The following is a 27,991-nucleotide window of genomic DNA, read 5'->3' on the forward strand; positions in this document are numbered from 1 at the left end:
AGAGGAAAAAAGAAAAGGAAAAAACAAAAAGAACATTTAACATTTAAAACTGTCATGGCAGCAGTAACAGTGCTTTGATTTCCCCTGACACCTGACTGATGATTGGATAGTAGCCTGCATGAGTGTGTATACAGTCCTTAACCTGATCACTAACTAGGGATTCCTGCTCTTTGGCTGAAAGTTCAGAGACTTTGGGTCCCCTCCTGTTAATAATGGACATGCAGCCTTCTAGACCTTCAGGATTTCACTTGAAACCAAACAAATATAAATTAGATTAATAAAATGGGCCACAGCTGCTATTTCTTAAAAGAACAGGTTCCAAATTATCTGTTTTTTAGGGTTCAACGGCTTTAAAGCTTTGTGAACATCAGCAACGGAAAACAGAGTTATGTTATAAATTTGGTCAACGCCAGCAACATTATTCGAATTTAGATTCCACCACAGGAGACGCATTGTTGAACAAAAACCCAGACATAATAAAATGCTCATTAAAACAATTCAACATTTCAGACATGCTGGAAGGGAGATTACATGCATTTTGAGATGCAGATAAGGATTTATCTGCATCTCAATATCTCATATCTTTTACCTTCCAGAACTTCCTTTGATGATTCAATCTCTCTGTTGTAAGTGATGAATAAAACTTAGATTTGGCTTTCCTGACGAGAAAGAGCATTTATTTCTTAGTTGTTTAAAGAGAAGCCACTCAGCCTCAGTGCCTGACTTTCTTGCCTTTGCTCAGGCCACATTATGCTCATTTATAGTTGAGCTGTGTAGCAGTAAATCAGAATAGTAGCATTTCTGCCTCGCGAGACTGATATGATTGATATGTCATTCAGTTTATATAAAAGTAGCGCTGGGTTTAAGTAATCGAAATAATCACATCCATAAATTTCACTGTTCTGTCAGTGCGAGTCAATGCTCAGGTCGCATGCCTTTCCAAAAGTGTGCGTCAGTGGAAATACTAGAGTACAAATGCCTTTCAAAATGGTTACATACAAAATGGTTTTCTTTTTGCCCATTTACAAACTGCTTCAATCTAAAAAGGACAGCTGGGGCTATGGAGAGCAAAAGGAGCAGAGGCAAACTATCAAACACGCTGAAATGAAGTTGTTTTAACTGAAATGTAAACTGGTGAATCCAATTTTTTTGTTAGCATACAGTTCATGTTTATTAAAATGGGACGGCTTTACAGTTTGTACACTCCATCCACATTGGCATCAATTTACAAAGCAACAAACGGGTACAAATACAGTATATACATACCAGTATACATATATTTATAAAATACAGTGAGATTTATTTTTTTCCACACAAAGGTCCTTTTTTAATTATTGTATTTCATGGTTGTAATTGTTGGGGGAGGGTTGGGGCTTTTCAGCAAGCTACATGTACAATATTCAGACAGAAATGTGTTGTGCATAAGCTATGCATTTCTGTCACGATGAATGAACAGTGAGTCAGACCTATCTACAACAATCTGAATTCCATCTTAGAAAAATAATCCAAATTTTTCGCAAAGGTCCCTATAGAAAGGGGTAGCATTTACAGAAGGCTAGCATCAACAGCACAGGCACCACAGAAACAAGTAAAACCTGCAACAGCAACGTGTTAGAAAAAGCAAGGATTGGACAGTTGTAGTTTGGTTCAAAGATGAACAACTGTGCCGACAAGCTTCATTCTCCAAGTTTTTGTAATTTCTTTTGTGTTAGTGATCTATTTCACACGCTGTGTTGTGCATTCACTGAACATGTTTCTCCATGCATTTATGCTTGATATGACTCCTCACTGACTTCCAAGGTTGGGCTGAAGCTGCACTGACTCAGATTTGGCTTGGCTGGGACATAGAGTTGGTACAATTTGTAGTGTGAAAGCATCAATGACAGTTTCTTGTCTTCTGATTTGCTGTCACTAGAACAGTTTGGGTAATCGAGATTATTTTTCCTATGTTTGATTTTCACAACAGGCTCCTTTCACAAGAATCAGACAGTGACACAATTCATAGACCAGAGACTGGAAACATTCATGCATGTGCCGACCAAAAAGACAAACTGATGAAGCACACACCAATTTTATGGAGGAAAGGTGAGCATATCAAAATTTGTCCTATTCTGCATGACACCAATGTTACACAGACATATAACCATGCTTTGATTTTGTCAGGATTTTTCCTTATTCCGCTGACAAGAAAATTCTCTACACTACATATTTTAGGGTTCTCCTACTATCTTGAGCAGCTCAGTTTGAGAGCTGTTCTCATCACTTTACCAACTACAACGATTTTTGTAGAGAATCACATTTCAGAATAAAATCCCCAATTCTGTCAATTACACAGCTGATGACACCCTGACTACATGACTGTAACTACTACTTCCCTCCGGGAGAGAGATTTGAAAGCACTGAGGACCAAATCATGATCTGTGATGGCAAGCCTCTCAAAGATTTTCAAGGGTTCAAAATAATTGCAGACGGTTAACCTCAATTTCACATAAAATATTATTTTTACGATTGAAAGGTCAGAATCATAGTATAAAATCGGCATCATGGGTGCTCTAGTACTGAAATCAGTATAGCATATACAGCAAGATTTATTTTTTAGACCAAAGACCAGCATAAAGTATTTTTTACCACTTTAATTGTTATGCACTCACTATGAGGTGACAAATTTCTTGAACACTTATTCATTACCTAGTAATTCAATCTGATAATCATGAAATTTGGTGTAAATCTACCATAGCTGAGTTACTGTGGCGTGTAAGTATATTTATTTTCAAATTGGCCAGAAGAAGCTGGGCATAAATAATGCAATTGTATCTCTGTAAATTTCACAACCTAAAAGTTATAAACTATTGTGTCATAAGTTATATAACTGTTAGGTTTGTTTTGATTAGTGCATGGAGTCAGGGCAGATCACATAATAGCTTAGGCCATCAGCAAGATTTTTTTTTTTTTTTTACTATCACTTTTGAACACAGAGAAATTATGAATGTATAGCTAACAACAGATACAAAGAATTAACATTTTTCTAGTCTTTTCAGAGAGTTAGCCATTCTATTTCACTTTGACTGTCACCATCTTTCCTTTTAACCCAGGCCCAGGGTAGCTAAACCAATTTAAACTCTATTTTATTGCTGAATGGCAGAGTGATGAGCGACAGGAAAGGTGAGAGGAGAAGAAGGAATAAAATGTGACATCTTTTAGGAGGAGGCCTCAAAATCAATAACTTCTGTAACACAGTGATTGTGCCCCAGTCTTTAGATTCACAAAATGGATCTGTGATGAAAGGCTGAGCAGCTGGTCTTACTGATCTGTACCGATTCATGACAAGTAAAATCTATTGTTTACATTTGTTACTCAAAACCAAGACAAGTTTATACAGCTTAATTTCACAGGATCTGATTTTTTTTTTTATTATCTGCTGCCATATAACTGTGCTGTAACATTTCCTATCATGTTTCACACTACTACTAAAGTTTCATCATTCATCACTTTGAGCATTTATCCAAACCCCCAATTGGACTTGACCATGATCACAGGAACAATGTATGCTTTAATATAGTGTTTCACACTACTGTTGCTGCTCACACTTTACACTGAGATAGATAGCTTATACCCTTGTTAGCAGGACATTCAAAGCTAAATGGACTTGGCTCTGTTTGCTGTCAGTAAGTCACCCCACAGATAAAGTGAAAACAATATCATTCGCTCTTAGGGTGATGTGAAAACAAAAGAGCTGACTTGGGTAGAAGAGTGAAACCAGATCTCAAGGTCAGAGAGACTTAATGCAGGCTCCATTTCCATGAATGCCAATGCATCTTTCCAGTATTTCACATTAATACATAACAGTGTCTGTGCAAGGTCGAGCGATATGAATACAATACCAGTAGATTAGACCAGTTCATTAGACAAGGACCATATGGTGAGAGTGGTAATAATATCCATGCTTCAGAACTATTTGCAACTGATCCATGTATTTATGTATGTTCTGTAGTCCAAACAGTTTATTTCAGTACAGATTCAGGTTTGGATCTGTATTAGCACAGACGAGAACAGGTACTGAACCCACAGGTAAGCACAGAAGCCTGGCTTGGCTTTACTCATCTCTTTGCTGTTGTGCAGATGGATTAAAGGGGATGGTACTTGACTTGTTTTTGTTACTTCTCTCATCATTCACAGTTTGAAAGTGTGACAGAGGAATAAATAGCTGAAATCATCTGTTTCTTGTACACTGTTACTCTCTCGCTTTCACACACATACACTCCCAGCTTTCTTTGTTTCTCATTAACCTCCAGAGCCGTTTCTACAAGGGGCAATTGGTTTTCTGTGCTTTTTGTTACCCCCCGATCCTCAGCCATCCTCAAACTCAACTTGTCGTGCCTTTGTTTCGTGCCTCCAGTCACAGCGTCCCACAGCGAAGCTCGGACGGTGAATTCTCATGTATGGTTACTGCTATTGGTTAACTGTCTCTTCGTGGGAGAGTCTCTAATTCTCTGGGCAACACAGTGTGTATGGACAGGAACTCCGCCTGGCATACATACTACGTCAGGCTCACTGAAGGTGTTGTGGCACAGGTGGCATCCCTTCTTTTCAGACACAAAGATTGGGTTTTTCCGCTCTTTCAACTGAGGGCAAAAAGACGAGAGAAGAGTTATACTGAGCTGGTCATGGTCAGGCAGTCATGGGCAATAGCATACAAGACAAAAGAAGGACTTAGAAGGCTTAGAATTAGCAAAAATGCAATGAGAAAAGGGAATAATCCAATAAATTATGGAAACATAACCAAGCCGATTAAAAGAGTGAGTAAACGCGTAATCCCATTAGAAGAGGGAGTAAATGTCCATTGTAATTACAGGAGAATAACAAAGCCCATCCCTTAAACTTGCACAATGGTTTCTCTGTGTGTGCACTCACCCTGTCATGCAGTAGCTGCAGGTTTTCAGAGCGGGCCAGCCCTAGAGCGACCTGGGAGGTGCGGCAGGCGTGCATACTGGCCCTGATGGCACGACCTAGAAAGGGTCTCAGTAGCTGCAGTGACCAGCCCTCAGGGAGCATGCTCAGTACACGGACTGCGTCAAACACCTCGCCATGACGATTCAGCAGGTCCACTGCTGCCATCTCCAGCTCTCCACCACCACCACCACCCGCTGACTGGGCTGTTGCTGGGAGGTTCCTGTCCAGATACACCCCCAAGAGAAGGTGAAACAACCGCTGACGGTAAGTAGAGTCCCGAGAGGAAGAGGCCCATAAACAGTAGGCCTCAGCGGAGCCGAAGTCTCTGAGCTGGTGCACCAATATGTGCAGTGCCTTATCATGCTCCTCCAGTTTTCCATGTAGTGTCGCACGCTCTAGCAGCAGCTCTTGAGAGGTCTCTATCTTACCTAAACAGAGCAGAGGAATAATGAAACCTTGAGGGCGGAAATCTGCAAGAGGAGTAGACAGCTCTTTTGGAACAGGGTTCAAATCTTGGGAACGGGGCTTAGATCTCAGTCATCCATTAACACAAAGTCACACTTTGTTTTTAGGTTTACTGTATTTAGATTGCTTCAGTATATGCACAGAATTTTATACAAGGATCCCATGTCTCACACATAATGAGTTGAAACTGACTTGACATAGTTATTAAAAAGGACCATACCAGTGATTTTGCATATTTAGTGCAATATCTACAAAATGTATATATTTCATGTTTCTGCTAATGATTTTCAAAAACAAGCAGTTATATTTTAGAACTCCAATATATTTTTTTCTACCTTTTATCCAGCCACTGGTTTCCATTCATTCCACTATGATATGAAAACCAACTTTTAGAGACTTCACACCAATATTTCATCATCGTCCACACCAGTTTTCCTAAAAGCAGCCCTGTTGTGTTTTGATGACTTGAAACTGGGCAGAGTAAACAGGTCTGTCAACTGGAAAATAGTCCCAGGAAAACATTTACTTTACATAGTCAATTATCAGCTCTGTGGTTTGTGAATGGTGATGGCTTTGTTAGCGTCAGAAGCAGAATGTTGCAAGGTGGTTGTTTCAACCAAAAATTCATTCTTAAAAATCGAGGGACTCTGATTATATTTTGTGAAATCTTTAGAACCCCGCATGATATGCAAAATGGTTTGTTACAATGCAAAATGTGTGAAAATTGTAGTAAATGGGCCAAACATTCACAATAACTTGCGCGGTCCTTTCATAAAGGTGAATGAAACAATTTAGTCAACTCAATGATTTTCATTATCAAAGAGCAAATGAAAAATGCAGCAACAATACACTGATCGCAGTTTCTCAAAATATAACTTGAAATGTTCAGATGCAACATATCTGCAGCAAAGTCATTCAGTGTTAATAGTTTCTTTTAATTTGAAATCAGCTTCAATCTGAGAACAATGCATTTGACAGATTAAGTAATCATGGCTGAAGACAAGAGTCTCACCCAAGAGAAACTGTACTCGGTACAAGCTGGACTCCCTGAGCAGAGCCTGGAGCCTCTCCCGACCTCTGGTCACCTGCTCTTCATCTGCTGGAGACTGGGACAGCAGTGACAAGACCCGCTCCAGGTACAACACAGCTAGGTGTGTGTGAAACTTCTCCTTCTGCATCCACAAAGACAGACAGAAAACAGCAATGTAATTCTGTAAACTTTCTATGAGGAAGGTCAAGGCTGCAAAAAATGATTTTCCACAGCAGATTAGGTCTACACACCAAACACAAGAGACTTCCCTAAAGCCATGTCCAAACTAAGGCTCAATCCCCACTAATCCGGAGAAATTTGATCTTTATGTCTCCATTGTATCCTTTCATCCACATTAACACGCTCTTTTCGTCCACCAGCTTTTCATCCTGGCTGGAACCAGAGCAAACATGGCAGGCATAGTAATAATAAAAAAGTGAAGTGTTGTTCTATGCATGCCTATTGAAGAAATGTAAGTGTTTTAGTGTTTTGGTGTTTATGCTTGAGTTTTTGAAATTTTTGTGGAAAAACAGTAGAGTGGATATTAAACAATGACACAAAAACAGCATTTTCAGATTGTACTTGACCTAAGCCAGGTTAATTTGAAAACGCGTCTTTTTTCTGCATTTTGGCCATCAGTCCACAGTAAACTGGTGTTTTCCACTTCTGAAAATGGCGCTTCTTGAAAACTCTTCAAAGTGTGTAAGCCACATATGGCAAACTCAAGGCCTGCAGGCCAGATATAATTGTGTCACAGGCCTGATCTGGTGAGTGATGGAGATTATTTTTGATTTTCTATTAATACAAACACCTATTAATGTATGTATGAGTAAAAACATGCACGACTATAGATTTCTCTTCAGCAAAATATCAGTTATTTAGTTACTTTTGATTCCATGTGTTGAAACTATTTGTCACTGGAAAGGGTTCAGGGTAGGATTGCAGATCCAATGCTCAGTTTGATTTGAGACATATTTGTTTTGTTTAATAGAAAGACAATTTGGGAGGAGGAATGCTTCATGTGAAGTTGATATCTTGATCACTTTGGGTCAAAAACATTCAATAAATATAAGCCATGTTTGTCCTTCAAATTGGTTGTGATTATTATTATTACTATTTTAATATTTTAATATGGGGGGAGGACTACTGTCTCCAGATGTCTCTCACCACATGCCATCCTGCGGCCTTTAACAGTGTCATCATCAGACTGTGTCTGCTGCCTGTACCTGTAGCCGTCTTTCCAGCACGAGGTGTTCCAGGTAGAGGAGCAGGGCCTGACTGTGCTTTCCAAGGTAAGTGATGACATCATCAGGGTTCAATACACCTGACTGATCTTTAGTGGTAGGCCTCTTGGTGAAGATTTGGACACCTATCTATGAACAGAAAACAACACTCTAGATTAACACCATAGCTCTACCAATTGTGCAATGTATGTCTAAAAAGGGCTGTGTGATAAATCTCATAACATAATATAGGTGATTTCATATCCTGGTAACAATATATATCAAAATATAGTACTTTTTCGGTAAGTTACATGAATAAATAGTTTATATTAAAGCCTTTGTGATTCGTGATTATTTAATATGCACCTTTGAAATTGACTTGTAAAATCAAGTTGACACAATTAACAACATTTCATTATTATTTCAGTGTTTGCTGTCATTTTGAAAAAACATTACTAGGAACTTACGGTGGGATCTTTCCGCAAGGCCCAGTCTGCATACTTCCACACCAGGTCAACGTTTGAGCAGAAGCTCAGGAAGTCCACGATATACTCATATAGGTCAGATCTTGTGGAGTCCTGCAGATCTCCATCTACCACACGAATCCATAGCTATTGGAAGGGGAAAAAAAGATGGATTGCTAACAGTTCCAAAATGTCATTTTTGTACTGCAGCCTCTGTGGGAACCAAAAATACTACAGATTTTACATCTATATACCTGCAGTGCTGCCGAGTCCTGGCCGTTATAATTGTAGAGGAGTCCAAGTGCAAAATATCTAAAATGTAGGAGGGGAAAAGCAAAACACCAAGTAAATCAAACCCTCTCCCTTCAGATTTTGTATTTTATAAGAAAATAATTGACTGGAAGTACTGATCACATCCCAGGGGGTACAGTATTTAACAGTAATGGCAAACAAAAGCATTTGCCAAAGTATTTGCCAAAACAAGTGTCACTTCAAAAAAGTAGCTCTTCAGTCAAGACCCTTGAGGTATTTTTCGATTTTGTGATGGTAGTAATTCATGCAAAATCAAACAATCCCCACAATGGTTTTTAGTGTGAAATGGAAAAATTAATGAAGCACTTGTAATTTTGGCTAATCCCACATACTTTATGATAAGGTCCTTTAAAACCACATATTACATTATGCCCACCAAGGTGTTCTTACACTACAATGAATGACTCCTCAAAAAAAAAAAAAAAAAAAAATTGAGAGGGAGGCTCTGATGGCTGGACGATTCAGGTGACGGTAGTGCATTTCATATGTGAATTTTATTAAGCTGGAAGACACTGAGCACGCATTTTTTTAATTTAACCTATAGTAATATACAGGATTGGCTCAATACATCACTTGTTTCTCGCTTTAAGAAATAACCCTAGGACAACAGCCTAATCTTAGAATCAGAGGCCCAGGCTGCAATACGCACTTGTGGTACTTCTCCAACCAGGGGATGCTGTCTGCAAGCAGGCAGGCATTGTCAGAGGCTAGCAGGTCCAGCAGGCTATCATGGTCCTGTTCAGCGTACAGTTTTAACAGTGCAGTGTCCACATCCTCTCTGCAGCCATTGACCACTTCTGTGCTCCGAACCTGTGCGTGTAGATACAGCAAAAATCACTGTATATAACATAGGTGGTGCAATTCAGATCTATACTATAAAAAATACATGTAAATAAAGTTAATTTCTACTCTAACTACCTCTCCTAAATACGTGATTAGGAACTTCTTGCATCGCAGCACTTTTTCCTGGTCACCCTGTGCCAGGTGGTTCAGATCAGCAAATTCATGGAGGGGAGGATGACAGCGTGTGAACGAAGAGGAAGCAGGCAGCAGCAACGGGTAGAGAGAGATCAGCTCCCGCACGTCCAGCTGACCCTTCCTGCAAATATGGTTGTCGGTTCATTAAAAGTTCTCATGCATGAGACAGTCAACAACTAAGTAGCCATGAATTATCTGGCCACAAATGCACGACTAAAGACTGGGCTTAGCGAATATGAAGTGCATGAGCTGATGTGGTACATGAGTGCATACCATTGTTTGTGCAGCTCCACAATGTGTAAATTCAATCAGGACACCAACAAGCTATAATCCAAAAGCCCCACACATTTCTCTCACATATTTCCTGCAAAAACTTTAAAATAATAATACTATAAAATATTGGACATCTATGTGAAAAATCATTTTTTCACACAGCTATAAAGATGACTTAAGTGTCTGAAATATATTTGTAGTGTCTTGGTTTCTCGCCACGTCAGTTTTCCAGCTGAGCCGTGTGAGGGTCAGATCAGCAGAAAGAAACAGACAATGAAACTATTATAAATGACAGAATAAAAATCATACTAAACAAACATTGGGCCTGGGTCATACTGAGGATGTTTAATCATGGAATAGAAAAGAATAGAATAGAATAGAATAGGGCCCTTAGCCCTTACCTAAGGCCCTTACCTAAAGTGTTCTTTTGCTTCTAGAAACTGAAGTTGGCCAAACTGTATGAAGCCGGCCTGCTGTAGGATTCTTTTGTGCAAATCTGTACATGGAGGAAATGACAAATATATCAAGACAAGTCACTCCATTTCAAGTTAAAATAATAAATCAAATAAACAAACAACGGAGACAAATTGCTGCATTTGGTTGTATATGACAGATCTTAGTCCAGGCAAGGTTATGAAAGTGGACTGGTAATGTTGTTTGGGCCATAAACAATAATTGAGTAATGACACTGAAAAAATAAAAACAATGGTACTCTGTGTGCTAGTTTATGCGTGCACACACACACACAGGACCTGTTACCTGGAACTTGTCTTTGGGAATATTCCTCTGGGCTCCTTCTGTGAGCGTGAGTGCCTCCTCCACTCTGTGACTGGCCAGCAGGTCCTGGATCTGTCTCTCCAGAGGCAAGGGAACCAGAATATACACTGCCTTTGTGGAAGCCAGAACCACCTTCCCTAAAACACAACAGATTATATCACATCTGATCCTCTATAACCAACCATATAGACCCTGCATCATTTTATTCTCCTTTTTGCACAGTAGCCTTAAAATCATACTTTACAGGTGAACACTTCTAACTCCCTATATTTTGAATGTTTATTTTGATATATAATTCTAAAATTATTTCTGATAGCATAGTGTACAGCTCTAAAAATTTAGACCACTGCAATAAAAACTGATACCTTCGAAGTCTTGTAGAATGTGGCCGTCCCTGAACGAGAGGGTCTGTTTCAGCTGCTGATCCAGCATGCTGTGGACGGTGATAAATCCCTCATCCAGAGCCACCACGTAAGGGAAGCACACAGCCGCACCAATCACGCTCTCTGACCAGTTCACCGGGGCCCGCTGGGATACCCCCTCTGCATTGGCAAACATTCCTGAAGGGTCCACGTGTTAGATGAGGAGAGAGAGTTGAAGAGATGAGAGGAGAGAGCTATGTCAACAAAGAATTCCCACGACTCAATAAAATGATCCTCACATTCCAAAGTAAAGACATCAAAAAAAGAAAAACAGCAAATACAAACAATACAAACAAAAACCTTATTAAAAAAAACTGGGCATTTTGGCATTTTTGTAACAAAATTTCCTTTGAACTGCCAGTACAGCTGAGCAATAAAACAATGACAATAATCACCACAGTATATTTTTCCTTACTATCAAAACATTTTCAATAAAATGCTGATAAATTTCAAAGTATTTATATTCCATTACTGATGCACAAATAGTTGGCTATTTGTGCATGTGGTAAGAACAGACAGAAAGCACACAATAACAATGCACTATTATTTTGTTAGGCTACAGGAGACTACCATAATGAGCCTTCTAGTTTCATCAGGTTTCACTCAGATGCAAAAAGTAGCCTTGAAATGTGATGTATTTGTTTGGTATGTATTAAGATAATTACTGATATCAACTGAGAAATTTTATTACAATAACATTTTTGGCCATACTGCCCAACCCTGAATGCAGAATCAGTGTTTCACTATGTTGTACAGATTCATGTTTAACAGCTGAACCAGCTGAGGGCTTAGGTTGTTGAACAAGGCATGTTTGTAAACTATCCTGCCAAACATGGTAATCAGTGCCAATTATTGAGCAGAGTGTGTCCCAAAAATCAGGAACCAGCCCTCCTTTCCTCTGCCACCTGGTAAGTGATATTTTGCACAGCCATGTTGTTTGGTGACCCAGTATCAGAGACCAGAGAAGCCACTTCTAAAGTTTCCTTCAGTGGAGAACACACAGGTGTATCTTCCCTTCTATGAAACCTCATTTGTGTATCCTACCCAGAAAGCCCTTTTGAAGTAAGTGACCTCACTGTCATTGCACCCATGATATCACATCACTAACAAAACTTGGGTAAAGAACTGGTGGGAAATTACCAGCTCATAAATGTGAACATTTATGTATCTTATTTTCCAGGTTTTTTACATTGTGATGATTGTGTTCTGAAGTCATTTGTAGCTTGACTGGAACTACACTTTGGCAGTGAATGCTATCTTCTAACTTATAACAAAACTAGTTACATCAGTGGCTTTAGGTTGATGTGCAAGCAGTGAATAAAAACTTCCACTTGACTATGAGGCTTGTTGTGGCCCTGGGCTACATCAGTTATCACAAAGCCACTTCATCAATAGCATCCATTTTTGATGACGGGAGTAGCAAATTAACTCTGAAATGGCATCCACTTTCCCTCTCTCACTTCTCTCCATCCCTCCCCGTGCCTCGGTCAAGTTACTTCCTGGTAGGAAAGAGCGGTGGTGAAGGAGGGAAAGAAAAGAGGATGAGTGAAAAGGCTCTGGGACACACCCATGTTCATTTCTGACTGTTTACAAAATATCTGCACATTTATGTACTGCAAAGCTTCCCTTTGTTCCTGAACACATCAACAAACCTGCACCCACTCTGTTCTAAAATGTGTTGAGAGTTGAATGCAGTCATCCACCAACGCTATCAGTGTACCGTATGAGATGTCTTTTTTTTGTCAGATGGAAACACGAACCAAGACTAACAGAGGACTATTACTGTCCGCTTCTGGAATTTGAACAACCTTATCCCCCCAAAAAGAGGAGTGAGTGCAAACATTCACTCCCTTATCTTTTGAGCGATACAGAAGCAGCAACTGTTGAATTGGTCGACTAACTCAGTTTCAGCCCCGATCAGGTTAAACTGAGGGATCAAACATGATCAAATCCAATCAAAGAACTGTCAACACTTATGTTTTTATAGTAACTTACCAAGACCACCAGGAGCAGCCAAGAGGAACTCCTCCCTGCCAATCCTCTTGACGATGGGCCTCCGTCCTCGTTGTTGTATAGGGAACAGATCTTGGGCGGCTCCTGTGCTGTAGTTTAGGATCATGTACTGTGTGGTGAGGGCCAGCACAAGAAGTAGCCATACAACTTACAGCACAGGTTGTGCTTCGGGCGTGGTCACCTCCTTCACCAGTTGTACCCTGTCCTCGTACACCATGTAAATCTGCACTGTCGGCGCTGGACGAGATACACCCATTTCCACACAGAACGGATCACCATCACGGGTTCTCGTTCATGCAGAAAGCTGTCACACCTTTGATCTTGGCTCCACCCCCAGCCGCAGAGGGCACAGTCTCCAGTGTGACCATGTCGACAAGAAACACTATTCCATCGCAAAGTACTATCAGACGCTCCAAGGCTGAAGCAGCCCGCAGCTCAGCAACAGGTTTCTTCAGGCCCAGGTACTTGTGCAGCAGCTTCTGAGCCGAGTAAGTCAATCTACCTTTGGAGGTAGTGACCTCATCGAGCAGGAAGTGATGGATGAAGCAGTCATTGGTGCCCACATACAGGTGCTTCCCACAGCATTCTAGACACTCGATGTTGATGCGAGCCTTGTCGCCCATCAGGAGCTCTCGCTCCACTGCGGGGACAAGCTCAAAAGCCTTCACACTCATCTCCACCAAGGCATTTACACTAAAAGACAGCAAAACGTGCAGGCATCAATAATAGGTCATCAACAATACAGACTAGGGATGGAGATAAAAAAAAAATCAATTCACTTAAATATCACTTTTTTTTAACGATTTTTTTAAAAACTTCTTTTTAATTACTAAAATTGATTCAGTAATAAGTAGGGAAGCTGGTATCATGTGAAACTGTATGACCTAAGGTATCTGTTGGTACCAAGTACGCCGTGCTAGGTTGTCGGAAAGGGGACAAAATCTTGCTCCAAAATTAAGCTAAATTTTGGTGAGGGGAAAAGCTAGCATGACTGTTTTCAAAAGTTCTCTTGACCTCTGACCTCAAGATATCTGAATGAAAATGCATTCTGTAGGAAGCCACAGGTCTCCCCTTCACAGACATGCCCACTTTATGCTAATCCCATGCAGTTTGGGGCAAAAAATAAGTAGTTTTTTGTATGCAGTACAAATGTGTTATTTTCACATATGCGAAAAAGGCATATTTGCCCATACTGGAGCCAAAACAGTCTTGGAGTTGTATAAACTGCGTCTGACTGGGAAGCTGAGACTCTTGTGGATTCAATGAGCCACATTTGATTCATGTGTGATGATGTTAGCCCCCATAATAGCCATATCATTTCATTGCACTGAGAGCATTTTTTTGAAACTTAATATCACTGTATAACATGAACTATAGTGACCTCTAGCATAATCACAGCCTCATGAAACTTTACAATCACAAACTAGAGGATCATTTAAAAAACAAAAGTCACAATAAATTGTAATATCACAATACTTGTGGAATCACACTACATAATGAACTGCCACCCCTGTATTGTGATATTATGGAATCGGGAAATACGCATATCGTCCCAGCCCTAATACAGACACTTGGAAATAAGCAGATATCTCATATGAAAAATGTTCATAGTACACCTCTTTAATTCACTCTGAGGTTTTTCTACCATCCTGGATAACCCTCTCACGTTTCACATCACTTTTGAAACTAAACATTTCATATGTCTGGACTTGCTACACATAAATATAAAATGCGCTTTATTTACTTGCATAAACAGTAGAAATTGCCTATTTTGTCAATGATACCTGCTCCACCATACAGTTCAGCTAGCCAACTCTCACATTCAAACGTTAGCGTTAGCTAGCTATCCACACCATGAAAGCAGACGTGACCAATGGTACTCCACCACATGTATAGTGAATAGTTAAAGCTAGCCGTTGCTCAAGGAAGCGATTAACAATTTCATAAACTGAGCATTTCGGGACGCTGTGAGTAGTTTTAGTTTGAACTGATTACCGGGCTAGCAGAAAGTGCCCTGCTAAGCTAACGTTAACGTTAGCGCCCACACTGCCCTGCCGTTACACTGCCCTCACTGTTAGCATGCTAGCCAGTGAGTCAGATGTTGGCTGTGTTGGTTAAATTTGCTTCAAGTCGCTGTCATTACGTTACCACAGTCTCGGAGCACCTGTCCTGAGAAGCAGCTAATGCTCAGCCTGGCCTTCCCTCTGCTGAGAAGATGCTATGTGCGGCACCAGCAGCTCCTCCCCGGCTCTTCCTGAAGCTGTGTCCGTCAGAGCAGCAGCAGTCATACCCAGGCTGTGGACGGGGCTGCAGGCCGGAGCACCGCCGATGGGCGTGTCTTCATACTTCAAAATCAGTGCAGCGGCCGGAATAACATGGAAGGACAAGCGCGACTTTAGCGAAATCATCATGCTCGGCTCCGACACAACAGCCGACCAGTGCAGCGCATGTCTCGGCTCTAGCTGATGTCCAGGGCTCCCCTGCCTGGCTGCTGTCAAACGCCGCCCATCTGCATGGAGCCCCAGCTGGCTGCAGGTGATAACGGGGCACGTTCAAGACTGTCCAGCGGCACGGGGAGTTATTTTTTAAAGAGCGTTAAAAGGCCTGCATACGCATCTAAAACTGATTCTTAACGTATGTTATTCTTTTAGCTGCACAGTGGCAGCAGTAAGGTTTTCCATCTTGTTAAATTAGATCATCCGGCACACGGGCCTGTTCATGTAAACAATTACCAGCTCCAGTTATTAGTGAACACAACTCAAGCGCCGCTCACCCAAGATGCACCTGTCCAACTGAACTGTCTAGAGAAAAGCCATTTTGTTATGCTAGCTAGCTAATGTGGCTAAAGCCACTGGTAATGTTGCTGTGACATTACAGCTAGCGCTATGTAGCTTTTTTGTTTGCTACCGCAGATATCTACAATTTAACTCGTTAATATTGTACCAGTTGTCTGGAGTGGAGGGGAATAATGAAGCTGTGACTTTGAAGTGTTCTTTGAGATTAACCCGAGGCTAAAGTCAGCTAACATTACTCTTATAAGTAAGGTATCGTCAGCTAGCTATTTGTTTACTTAGCTAGCTATGTAATTTGGTCAGCCAGTTAGCGTCTGATCGTGAATTTGTGTTTTAACTGTCAGGTTTGTTTACTTCATTCAACCAAAGACAGTGGCTTCAGCGAAGTGACGCTGTTGCTCACAATAACAGGCGACTGAACAATCCAGCCAAACGCAGCCGGATAACCCAAAGTACAGAGCTAACAGTAAGTTGCCAAGCTAATCTCATGATGGCAGGAGATATGCGACAGGACAAGAGAGCCAACTTCTCTGCTCTGACCGAGCACAACACCAACGGGGTGGCCAGGAGCTCCGCCGTGGCCTCCAGCAAAACCGGCGCTTCAAAGAAACTAGTCATCAAAAATTTCAAAGGTAACGTGTGTGACTCACATCTAATTTTAACACATGATCCAACATTAGTCGTGCTCGCGAAATCGTCGCGAAATCCTGTTAGTCTGTTTGTTTGTTTGTTTGTTTGTTTGTTTGTTTTTAATACCCAGCAATACAACGGCCATTCTAATCTAAGTTAACTGTGTTTATTCCGCAACACATCGTAATGTCTATTGATTGTTTTTTTTTTTTTATGCATTTTTCTATATCCTAATGATTTAAATAATTTATGTTGGTTGGTGCATGGATTTGATGGGCTGGAAAGCAGGGCATGACTAGTTTTTGGAGGTCGCCTCTTCTCTCGGTACTTTGCCAGATCTAGCCTCTTCTGGTAATGGCACAAAGTGAGTCTGGCATAACTCAAGTCCTAATGTAGGACAGCACATACGTCCTCTGTGTAAATGAGTAGGTCTTAAATAAAGCCCATTTTATATATTGTAAAATCAGAAGTAGGTGATACATGTGTTATTAGAGAAGGTGTGCTCTTAAAAAAAAAAAAAAAATAGAAATAGTTTAAAACCTCCACATGACTTCCTCACTTGAAAGGAGTTGAACTTATCATATGCTGCCTTCTCCTGTTTGATCCAAATGTTCTCAATCCAAAATCCTAACTTTTTTTTTCATTACAGCCCTGAGTTCTTCTTCTTCAGCTTGTTTTGAAGTTCTTAAAGTGTAGGATTTATAAATTAATATTTTTGTATGCTTTGTGTAAACAGACAGGCCCAAACTAGCCGAGAACTACACTGAGGACACGTGGCTGAAGCTGCGAGATGCAGTGGGTGCCATCCAGAACAGCACCTCCATCAAGTACAATCTAGAAGAGCTCTATCAGGTTTGCACAGTAGTTCAGTTTTTATGTATTTGTAGCACTTTGTTAAATGTAGTGCTGCCATTTATGTTTGTGCCTGAGGTTTGTTTTTAGATGTTCTGTTAGTGGGACAGTTTGAAATTGTAGACAGTGTGCTGAAATTGTTCCTTTTGAAGATTTTTGAAAGATGCACACAGTAAATGAAGCTTTTAATTTTTTTTAACCCCCAGGCAAGCCTTACACAACAGCACTGTGCAAGTTTTGCTTTTTCGTGGTATTTACTTTTCCTCCTAGGCACTAAGAGGCAGCAGTGTTGGCTTGGACACTATAATTTCAGGAGCACATGTAGATTAATATATTTAAATCCGGAAGTCATCCTTAAAAATGCTGCGCCTGTTGTTTGTACTGTACTGTATTGTATGTATGCTGTATAACATTCTGTATTTTGGATTGTTGTCTTCCCTCCATGCCTCTGGCGCTCTCTCTTCCTGAAACACTCCAAGGCGGTGGAGAATCTGTGCTCATATAAAGTGTCTCCCACGCTGTACAAGCAGCTGCGGCAGGTCTGTGAAGACCATGTGCAGGCCCAGATCCACCAGTTCAGAGAATATCCATTTTTGTGTGAGACAGTGTCAGACAAGTTGTGTCAAATGTGTTTAAATATTTATTTAGAGAGTGGATAGATGGGAGTGATGCATATCTGCATAGTTACATGTTTTAAGAAAGAGACTTGCATTATAGTAGGTATTTGATTTCATGACACTTCTGTCTATCACTTTTAAACTGTAGTCAGAGGGAGTCAAGAGTCTGCTCCTTAAAAATATTTAGATATTGATCAGCTGAAGTTACAACCTTTTTCCACAAGGGGGCAGTGTAAAACAAGGAAGCAATTTGGTCTTTGTAGCTCAGAATTTTACCTCCATCTTTAATTAAGTTGTTACTATTAGCTGGCATGTACCTAATTTGATACTTGGTGACATACTCATGTAAACCTTCTTCTTTACAAGGCAGGATAAAGACAAGGACTTAAAACGAGCAGAAATGTCTGTCTTGGCAGATGTAATGATGCAAAGATGACATCCATTTGGATGAACTGACATCTTTGTGGCAAAACTGGAACTCACTGAAGGTCAAAACTGTCTTAAAATGTTAAAAGCTATTTTAAAAGATCTTTAACTGTTTCATTATTTTTTTGGTCTATTTGTCAGTCCTTTTGTTTTTATTTTTAGACTTTTTTTCCAAGGCAGTCTATTGCCATGTGTTGTGCTATTTATGGCATCTAGTGTAATTTCAATAATGTATTTATTTATTTTTACAAAAGCAAAATGTCAAATCTTTATATCCCAATAAGGACTTCATTTTGCTCAGTCTAAATGACAATGACAAAAACATGTATCAAGTACCAGCAGGAGTCAATGACAGTTCAGTTGAGTCTGTTTCTAGTCACTTATAAGCCCCTTGATGACCAGATTGTAAATATAATTTATGCAGCTGCCTTCTTCATAATGGCCTGGCCAGCTTTTGTTAATTGCCTGTGTAGAATGTATTAATGCTATAATGAGCATGAGATAATGAGTGCCATAACAACACCAGTCATTCACATGCATGCTTTCAACAACTAATGGAGACTAAGTGCGTATTACTGTAAAATGTGGCCATGGAGTGTTAAGATGGGCTGCCTGGCTACAGTAGTGAAATGAATTTTGGTCATAAGTGTTGTTTAAATTGAGCAAAGTGAATGGAACAGTTTTCCTTAACGCAGAGCTCACAGAGTCCTTGGACAGCCTGTCTTTCCTGAAGAGGATGAATCGCTGCTGGCAGGACCACTGCAGGCAAACTGTAAGGTTTTTATGTTTGTCAGTTGTACATATTCAAAACTACATGGCAACAGCAATGGCTGTACATGTGAACATTTCATGTTTAGTCTGTTTTGATTTTCTCCTATCTAGATCATGATCCGGAGTATATTTCTTTTCCTGGATCGTACCTATGTGCTGCAGAACTCCCTGCTCCCCTCCATCTGGTAAAACCCCAGATCCTTACAACTGTTTGGTTAGAGGCTCTTGTCACCCAGTTTCTCTTTGCAGCTGCATTTAGGAGGCTGAAGTCATGTGTGTGTGTGTGTGTGTGTGTTGCAGGGACACAGGGTTAGAGCTGTTTCGTACCCACATCGTGAATGACAGCGGCGTTCAGAAGCGCACAGTCGACGGCATTTTGGAGCAGATAGAGCTGGAGCGCAATGGAGAGACAGTAGACCGCAGTCTGCTCAGGAGCCTGCTGGGCATGCTGTCAGACCTGCAGGTAACTGGGCTGGCTTTACCACAGTTACTCATTAGATGGCCCATATGTACGCCATTGTTGTTACTCGCTGTGTTTCTCTCTCTTGTCTAGGTTTATAAAGACTCGTTTGAGGAGAGATTTCTGGTTGAGACCAATCGTCTGTACGCAGCAGAAGGACAGAGGCTGATGCAGGAAAGAGATGTGAGTGACACCAGTCATTTATGGGCCCATAATTCTAATCTATCTCATGACATGGTCAGTTAGTCATGATTACCTCAGTTATAAACATACCAAGGTTAGGTTGCTTACGTGTGTGTGTGTGTGTGTGTGTGTGTGTGTGTGTGTGTGTGTGTGTGTGTGTGTCCGTCCAGGTACCGGAGTACCTGCATCACGTGGCTCATCGGTTGGAGGAGGAGAACGATCGGGTCATGAGCTACCTCGACCAGAGCACTCAGTAAATGTCCTTTTTTGTCCCAATCTTTTAAAAAGCTTTCAGCAAAATATCAGTGTTAATTTAATTCTGAAAGCATAAAAAAAAATCAGCCCCATGCCACAATTTCTATAGGCCAATACCATCAGTCATTTTAAGCATCTTAGATTTTTTTTTTTTTTTACACTTGCTCCAGACTGTATCGGCCCTGTGAGTGAACAAACAGCTCTGTAATCAACCTCTTCTCAACTTATAATAATTGTCAGTAACAATAAAACACTGATTAAAGCTGTAAAAAAAGCTCTGCTCTGTCAGTGAGGCTGCAGGCATATTTTTGAAACAGGGTCAGAGAGAGGATAGAAAGTCAAAAGACAGACTTTGACTATTTATCTGTTTATAACAGCCTTTGAATGATCACTGATTTTTCATTTTCTCTTCATTGTTTAACAGGAAACCACTTATTAACTGTGTTGAGAAACAACTTTTAGGAGAACACATGACAGCAATACTACAAAAGGGTAAGGCAGCTGATATAAGTCCTTAACATAATAATGATATATGTTATTGTCTTATGTTAATATGCATGTTCTGTATTTGCATTGAGTTACAAGTTTAGGAATTGGGAAGGACCTAAAAACAGGATCATGCTTTGTTATTAGGTATATTAACTTTCAAAATGCGATTTGAAACTGTTTTGCAGCATATTTTGCCATTCTTAAATTTAGGAAGACAAACAAACTGTACTATATTTTTAACAGGTAAAAATTCTTGACCTGCACAAGCAACATCAACGCAGGCTACCAAAATAAAACATGAATTTTGATGTGCCATACTGTATGGGAAATTACAGTAAAATCTAAACATTTACACATTTGGCTAATATGGTCTTTTTTGTGCATACAAGTAAAATGGAACATTTTACTTTACACTTTGACTTTATTGTTGGCTCTAGTTGTCAACATTCTAGTTGTGTGTCATTAGGTGAGTATGTAAGTTTATTTAACTCTGAAGGACACTGTTTGCATACCTTTTTAGATAAGAACTGAGCATATACAGTATATCTGTTTTGAGTCTAGCTCATGCTGGAGGTATTTTACCACTAGTCAACAACAGAGACTAATCAGACATAGCAACAGCTGTGAAAACCTTATAATGAAATGAACATGAAGAAAGACCACGTTAAAAGCAAAAAGTCTCCCTTTGTTTTACAGTTGTAAAATGTCCCGTCCATTCATTAATTTGTGTTTGTATTATTTGATTTACAGGCGAATGGGATACACACTTGTATACATTAATGTGTGATGTTTTTGTGTCAGGTCTTAGTACCCTGTTGGATGAGAACCGTGTGACTGAGCTGGCCCTCCTGTACCAGCTCTTCAGTAAGGTGAAGGGAGGACTCCCCACGCTGCTCCAGTTCTGGAGGGATTACATCAAGGTATGTGTACACCTCAACAAGCACACACCCATATTAAATACAGCATTATCCTCGCGTGCAGGTGCATACAGAGGAGTGATATTTGTTTGCCATGGCCTTTTATATCCCAGAAGCAAACATGAACACTGCCATGAAACTTTTCTCTGGTCTTAGACTTTCGGAGGAGAGATTGTAGGCACACCAGAAAAGGACAAAGATATGGTGCAAGACCTGCTGGACTTCAAGGACAAGATGGACAATGTGGCACAGGGCTGTTTTGCACGCAATGAGAGTTTCATCAATGCTATGAAAGAAGCCTTTGAGACCTTTATCAACAAGCGCCCCAACAAACCTGCTGAGCTCATTGGTACGCCAGGAGAAAGAAATATCATGACAGAATTGGCTCAGAAAGGATATTTTTTTTCCAGCACTACTGTAGAACTACAGTCAGTTTTTTTACTCTTCAAAATGTTACCATGGCTTTTATTAGCTCAAGTTTGTATTAACAACTTCTTTGATTATTGCTCCCTATCCAGCTAAATATGTGGACTCCAAGCTCAGGGCAGGGAACAAGGAGGCTACAGAAGAGGAGCTGGAGAGAATTCTGGACAAGATTATGATAATCTTCCGTTTCATTCATGGTCAGTTACACCGTAGTGTGTAGTTGTTGAGTAAATTGTGCAGCGAATGTGGATTACTTACCACTACGTTAGTTTGTTTGATTTTGATGGAACTTTTGGTTCCTCTCTCATCCCTCTAGGAAAAGATGTGTTTGAGGCGTTTTATAAGAAAGATTTGGCCAAGCGACTGCTGGTTGGCAAGAGCGCCTCTGTCGATGCTGAGAAGTCCATGCTTTCCAAGCTCAAGCACGGTGAATCTCTATTTCCATGTGTTTCATGTGTTAAGAAATATATGAATTGTCACCAGCACTATATTGGATTTTTTTTTTTTTTTTTTTTTTTTTTTTTAAGTCATGTATAGCTTGTGATTGTCTTTCGCCTGTCATAAACTCATGACAGTATAGGTCATGAACTATCTTTAAATAAGACTGCTTGCTGAGTGTTCAGGGGTTTGTGAAATAGTGATCAGCTGTCACTTCATGAGAACTTACGAGATATGATGTGTCATTGATATAACAGGAAAACTGACTGTTTCCATCTGCATGCTTTGATTTAACTTTTAAATCAGTTTTTCTTTGATGCTGCCCCTCAAAGCAGACTGTGGAGAGGAAATGCTCTTGATGTAGTGTAGCTATAGGAACCGTAAGCCTAAATGACAAAAAAAAAAAAAAACTGAGGTGGGCCTTAAACAACAATGAGGGTGTAATAACAAATAAGCTGAAACTTGTGGTTTTGACTTCCTCTAGAGTGCGGAGCAGCATTTACCAGTAAACTAGAAGGGATGTTTAAGGACATGGAACTGTCCAAAGACATCATGATCCAGTTCAAACAGGTATAGTAGGCACACATGTACATACACATACATGCACAACTTAATTTGGAAATATTCATATCATGTTTATGGCATATAAATATTTCTATCGTACTTTGTCATTTTAATCATTTTTTTTGCATCATAAAATGAGCTGTACAAACTGAGGTTGAGATAACTCTGTATGCCCCCCACTCCCCCTCCCCCTCCAGTACACACAGAACCAGAGTGAGCCCAGCAACATAGAGCTGACTGTCAACATCCTCACAATGGGCTACTGGCCATCATACACACCCATGGAGGTCCACTTGCCTGCAGAGGTTAGCTCTTGTGTGCATGTTGGTGTGCTGTTTTGCTTATGCACTAAGTTTTGTCCTTACTAACACATACAGGAGAAATAATAACCAGCAGATTGGCATGATGAGAGCACCCAAGACTTAAAAGCTGTTTAATGTCAAATTGTAACATTTTTTGCGATAAATACAATGGTTCGTTTAAAGCTGTACTAAGCAGTTTCTGACTGCTAGAGGATGGCGAGAGCTCAAACTCCATTTGTAAGAGAGGGTCACAGTAGATCTTGTGTACAAAACCGAATGTTAAGGTGAAAAATTTTGTTTTTGGGATCGAAATGAGGGATCTATTTCCCTCTTAGGAGGATCTTGTTGGATTACTGATTATTTTGTCTCTGACTTTCAATTTGAAAATGCGGTGAAGCTAAAAGAAAAGCTGCTTTGAATTAACTTTGTCTGCAGTCACACAAATGATCTGAAATTTGGATATATTTATCTGCAGAATGAGGTTTCAGAGACGTTTTGAATGAAGTTGAAGCAGTGAGGGGGTGAAGAAGAGAGCAGAGAAAGGGCATTATCAGGGAAATATCAGGGCAATATAGAAATTTAGAAAGCTACAACCAGGAAATAATAGCTGGGTTGTACATTGTATGGTGGAAAAATGACCCTCAGTGACAACTCTCACATTTCAAGGGAGCATTTTACTGTAAAAAAAAAAAAAAAAGAAAGAAAAAAAAGAAATGCATGTAATATTGCCTATTGTAACTTTAAACAAAATTTATTACACTTTACACATTATTACACAATACATATTAACTGATTTTGTGAACGACAAGGTGGTGTGGTTGGTAAGGAATCCATTCTCTAAATGTGAAATATGTGGGTTCATTTTTCTGTGTTAGCTGACTCATCAAGGCCTAAGTGTTGGTCATTCTAAATTGAGCAGGGTCATCAGCTGATTCATAACAGAGTGTGTACAGCCTTATTATTAATTGTCCCCTCTGTCTCCTGATAGATGGTAAAACTCCAGGAAGTATTTAAGCTCTTCTATCTTGGTAAGCACAGTGGAAGGAAGCTGCAGTGGCAGCCCACACTGGGCCACGCTGTGCTCAAGACAGAGTTCAAAGAGGTGAGGTCATATATTCAGGTTGCTCTGTTCAAATTTCTTGTGCATCAAAGTATGACTGACTCACACTAAATTTAACCACTTTATCCCACAGGGCAAAAAGGAGCTGCAGGTCTCTCTGTTCCAGACGCTGGTTCTGTTAATGTTCAATGAGGGAGAGGAATTCAGTGTGGAGGAGATTCGCACCGCCACTGGCATAGGTTTGACACTTCTATGTCTTGCTCTTTGAACATGTAATACTTTGTTTTTTTTATCACAGGACAAGTCCCAGTTGTACCACACTTGACTGTACAGCTCATTATTATCCCCCTTGCCCTGTACAGAGGAAGGGGAGCTCAGGCGTACATTGCAGTCCCTAGCCTGCGGGAAAGCACGCGTCCTCAATAAGAACCCACGGGGGAAAGACGTGGAAGATGGAGACCGTTTTAATTTCAACAATGACTTTAAACACAAACTGTTCCGCATCAAGATCAACCAGATCCAGATGAAGGAAACGGTAACAGCTCTGGCTGAAGAATACATTTCCCAGTCTCTCCCTCTCTCTCCCTCTCTCTCTCTCTCCCTCCCTCCCTCTCTCTCTCTTTTCCTCTCTCTCCCTCCCTCCCTCTCTCTCTCTCTCCCTCTCTCTCTCTCTCTCCTTCTCTCTCTCTTGTTCTTCAACTTGGGCTTGCTTCATTGCTTTCTGCTGCTGTAGACGGTAGCCTCAGAATGTTATACAGGATCAAGATATTTTTTTCCTTTGCAAAATCTTTGTCACATCCAGAGAAGGCAAGGCCATGCAGGGTAGAGAGAGTGATCATCCCCAGTTTAATTTATAAAACTCCCTGCCATGTGTGTGTATGTTTGTTGGTCGCCCCTCATCAGGTGGAGGAACAGGTGAGCACCACAGAGCGTGTGTTCCAAGACCGGCAGTATCAGATTGACGCAGCTGTGGTGCGCATCATGAAGATGAGGAAGACCCTTAGCCACAATCTGCTGGTATCGGAGCTCTATAACCAGCTGAAGTTCCCTGTCAAGGTGAGATGCTTTAGGTCTCTGTTGCCCCTTTTCCACCAGAAAGTAGACGGGACCAAGGTTCCCAGATCTTGTTTTTGGAAGAGGGTTCCAGGGTTCCTGGATATACATCACCCGCGTGCACAGGCAGTCGAGACATACACTACTCACAAAAAGTTAGGGATATTTGGCTTTTGGGTGAAATTTATGGAAAATGTAAAATGTTCACGCTACAGTGATATTATATCATGAAAGTAGGGCATTTAAGTAGAAGCATACACTGGCGATTTCCTCATCTCAAACAATTTCTTGAAACAAAAGCCAACAACAGTGGTGGATATACCACAACAAAAAACATCAGTGTTTCAATAATTTGTCATGTGCCCTTGAGCATCAATTACAGCTTGACAACGACGTCTCATGCTGTTCACAAGTCGACTTATTGTCTGCTGAGGCATGGCATCCCACTCTTCTTGAAAGGCGGCCCTCAGGACATTGAGGTTCAGGGGTACAGAGCTCCGTGTGCAGGTTGTGTATGTTGGTAAGCATTAGTGCTTACCAAATGCCAGTAGTGAGTGAGGATTACAGTGTGGGCCTGACCCCTCATTTCTTCCTCCAGTGGAAACTGGTAAGGGTTCCTGTGTTTGGGGGACAGTTTCTCCAGTGGAAAAGGGGCATATACTTTTGTCACTTTCTCAACTCTTTACATTTTTACCTCCCCTCATTTGCACACAGATATACTCAAATTCCATCATCTCACTGGTGGTTCTCTCCACAGCCGGGTGATCTAAAGAAGCGGATCGAGTCGCTCATAGACAGAGACTACATGGAGCGTGACAAGGAGACACCTAACCAGTACCACTATGTTGCCTGAGGGGGCGCCGCTGTCTTGTCATGCTTTCCTCATGGCGAGCTTAGAGCTGGCTCCCGAAACAGCATACAGCCCTTCAGCCACCCGACTCTCCTCTGGTGCCCATCTTCTTCTCCATCCATGATCCTGGACCCAGAGTCCAGGTCAGCCACAGCTCCAGACGGACAAGAGACTTGGCTGCACTGTGTTCACTCTGAGCGTTACCTTCAGCGGGACTCTGAGCACAGCTGGTCTGAGATGGGGTTGGAGGAGTGGCCCGGGTTGTTGATGGTCGGTTGATGTGACTTGCAGATCTTTTAACGCAAAACTCAACTGAAAATAACTAGCACTTTTCCCATGATTTCTTTTCTTTTTTCTCTTCTTTTTTTTTTTTCTTGGAGTTTCTTTTTTTGTCTTCATCACTTTGGTCTAAAATCTTTTTTTTTCTGCTGTAGTTGGTTTGTCTTGATGTTGAAGAAGGCTGTTTTTTAGTTCTTATGGCCACCTACATCATTGATTTGTAACCCTGGCTGGTAGTTATCGCTTGATTTGCAAAGCAGTTGTTGAGGGCAGCAAGTCATGCGCAAGGGCAAGAAGCTTAGTGACTTCAGAAAGATGAAGTTGGGCAGAGGGAGGATTCATTTTTTGGGATGCAACAGCTAAAAAGAAAACACATGGACAAACCATTTGGGTATTCCTTTAGATATCATATATTTTGACCAAAATGTCCAGTGTCTTGTGCTGATTTTTTTTTTTTTTTTTTTTTTTTTTTTTTTTTGTAGGTCAGATTGTATTCTTTGTAAGAGTGAGAAAAGTGAACCTGAATAAATGGATATTTAATGAGTCAGTTGCTGATTGGCAGATGATCAGTGAGTCAAGCTGTATTGAGTTATGAGTTGGGACTTTTTTTTCTTTCTTTTTCTTTTTTAAGAATGACTCATTTGTCAGTCAATGTGTGAATGATTTCCCCCACTGTGGTTTGTGTGCTATGTTCTTCATGCTGACAGTTTAAGGCCACATAATGGCCTAATTTGATTTCTTCCCATCAATTTGAGTAAATATTTAAAACAACAAATTATTGCGGGTGGAACAAGGGCAGCTCAAACCCTTGTGTGTAACAAAGGGAGGATGTGTGTGTCTGGTATGCAGCTGTTCATAGCTGAGTAACATCAAATTCAAGCAACAAAATTTGGAAGTCGCTTAGACTATACAGTGTTAAACATTACAGCCCCAAAGCTTCCCTTTCACAGTTTGTATCACTCAGGCTGAATGATTGAGAAAGTGGGTTGTCTTTCCTTGAATTTGATGTTATCAGAAAGGCTTTACTCATAACAAAGGTCTGTATTCCAAACACTGTTTCTCTCCTTGTATGTTATGTATTTGGAGTTGTGAGCAGTCCTTTGCTTAGCATCTGAGCTCCTCTCTGTCACCATTTGTCGATCCTTCTGGGGTAAAACAAGTAGGTCAGAAGTCAAAGCCAAACCATGTAGCTGAAGGAAGTGGTATTCAGTTCTTTACAGGTCCCTCCCTTGCATGACACTGAAACAAAAGTGATTTGGGCGGGAATGTTATAAGTACTGCATTGAGCCATACACACACACAGCCCTCCATCTGTTATCACTGATGTCAACAAATTGGAGCCATTAGTTTTTGTTATGGGCTGTAATAACTATGTTAGGAACTTCCTGGGCTTATGTTTGGTCTGTAGAACAGATATGTGTTTTAATCTTTTACGCACAAGGTCAAGGTCAACCTGTGGCTTTACAGCAGCTCCTAGCAGGCATCAAGAGATGAATTTGGATAAATATGTATGCGTTTATGCTTTTAAATCTGAAGTTGTTTAACAGTCAAACTGAAAATGAAAATGCATCTCTGCATACTTTCACTATCACAGCAAGGAATTTTCACCTATCATATAATTGAACTACTGGGTCTAAAGCAAACATGATAATAAAGTAATAATAAATTTATTTCACTGTAGAATTAATATAGGGGAGCATTTTTTTTTTTTTTTTAAAAA

The 27,991-nt window shown here is 40.5% G+C and overlaps 2 protein-coding genes across 2 annotated transcripts; one reads left to right on the forward strand and one right to left on the reverse strand.

The window, feature by feature from the left end:
* Window positions 1-1,144: 1,144 nt before the first annotated feature.
* tgfbrap1 (transforming growth factor, beta receptor associated protein 1) lies at window positions 1,145-15,208 on the reverse strand. Its single transcript, XM_030046355.1, is given in 14 exon segments — window positions 1,145-4,622; window positions 4,912-5,378; window positions 6,428-6,587; window positions 7,672-7,818; window positions 8,136-8,279; window positions 8,387-8,444; window positions 9,094-9,254; window positions 9,363-9,543; window positions 10,110-10,191; window positions 10,448-10,609; window positions 10,838-11,032; window positions 12,890-13,188; window positions 13,190-13,600; window positions 15,072-15,208. Coding segments are annotated over 13 exon segments (2,637 nt in total). The 5' UTR covers window positions 13,582-13,600; window positions 15,072-15,208; the 3' UTR covers window positions 1,145-4,433.
* Window positions 15,209-15,324: 116 nt separating this feature from the next.
* On the forward strand, window positions 15,325-27,951 carry cul4a (cullin 4A). Its single transcript, XM_030046322.1, has 21 exons — window positions 15,325-15,442; window positions 16,044-16,331; window positions 17,066-17,181; window positions 17,661-17,764; window positions 18,927-18,996; window positions 19,107-19,180; window positions 19,296-19,458; window positions 19,549-19,638; window positions 19,809-19,891; window positions 20,318-20,385; window positions 21,184-21,302; window positions 21,456-21,648; window positions 21,818-21,922; window positions 22,042-22,152; window positions 22,648-22,733; window positions 22,925-23,032; window positions 24,018-24,131; window positions 24,223-24,328; window positions 24,452-24,624; window positions 24,993-25,145; window positions 25,900-27,951. The coding sequence occupies exons 1-21, from the start codon at window positions 15,373-15,375 to the stop codon at window positions 25,993-25,995; spliced, it is 2,490 nt and encodes an 829-aa protein (XP_029902182.1). The 5' UTR covers window positions 15,325-15,372; the 3' UTR covers window positions 25,996-27,951.
* The last annotated feature ends 40 nt before the right edge of the window (window positions 27,952-27,991 follow it).

The sequence above is a fragment of the Myripristis murdjan genome, chromosome 3 (assembly GCF_902150065.1).
Source record: "Myripristis murdjan chromosome 3, fMyrMur1.1, whole genome shotgun sequence".
Taxonomy (NCBI): domain Eukaryota; kingdom Metazoa; phylum Chordata; class Actinopteri; order Holocentriformes; family Holocentridae; genus Myripristis; species Myripristis murdjan.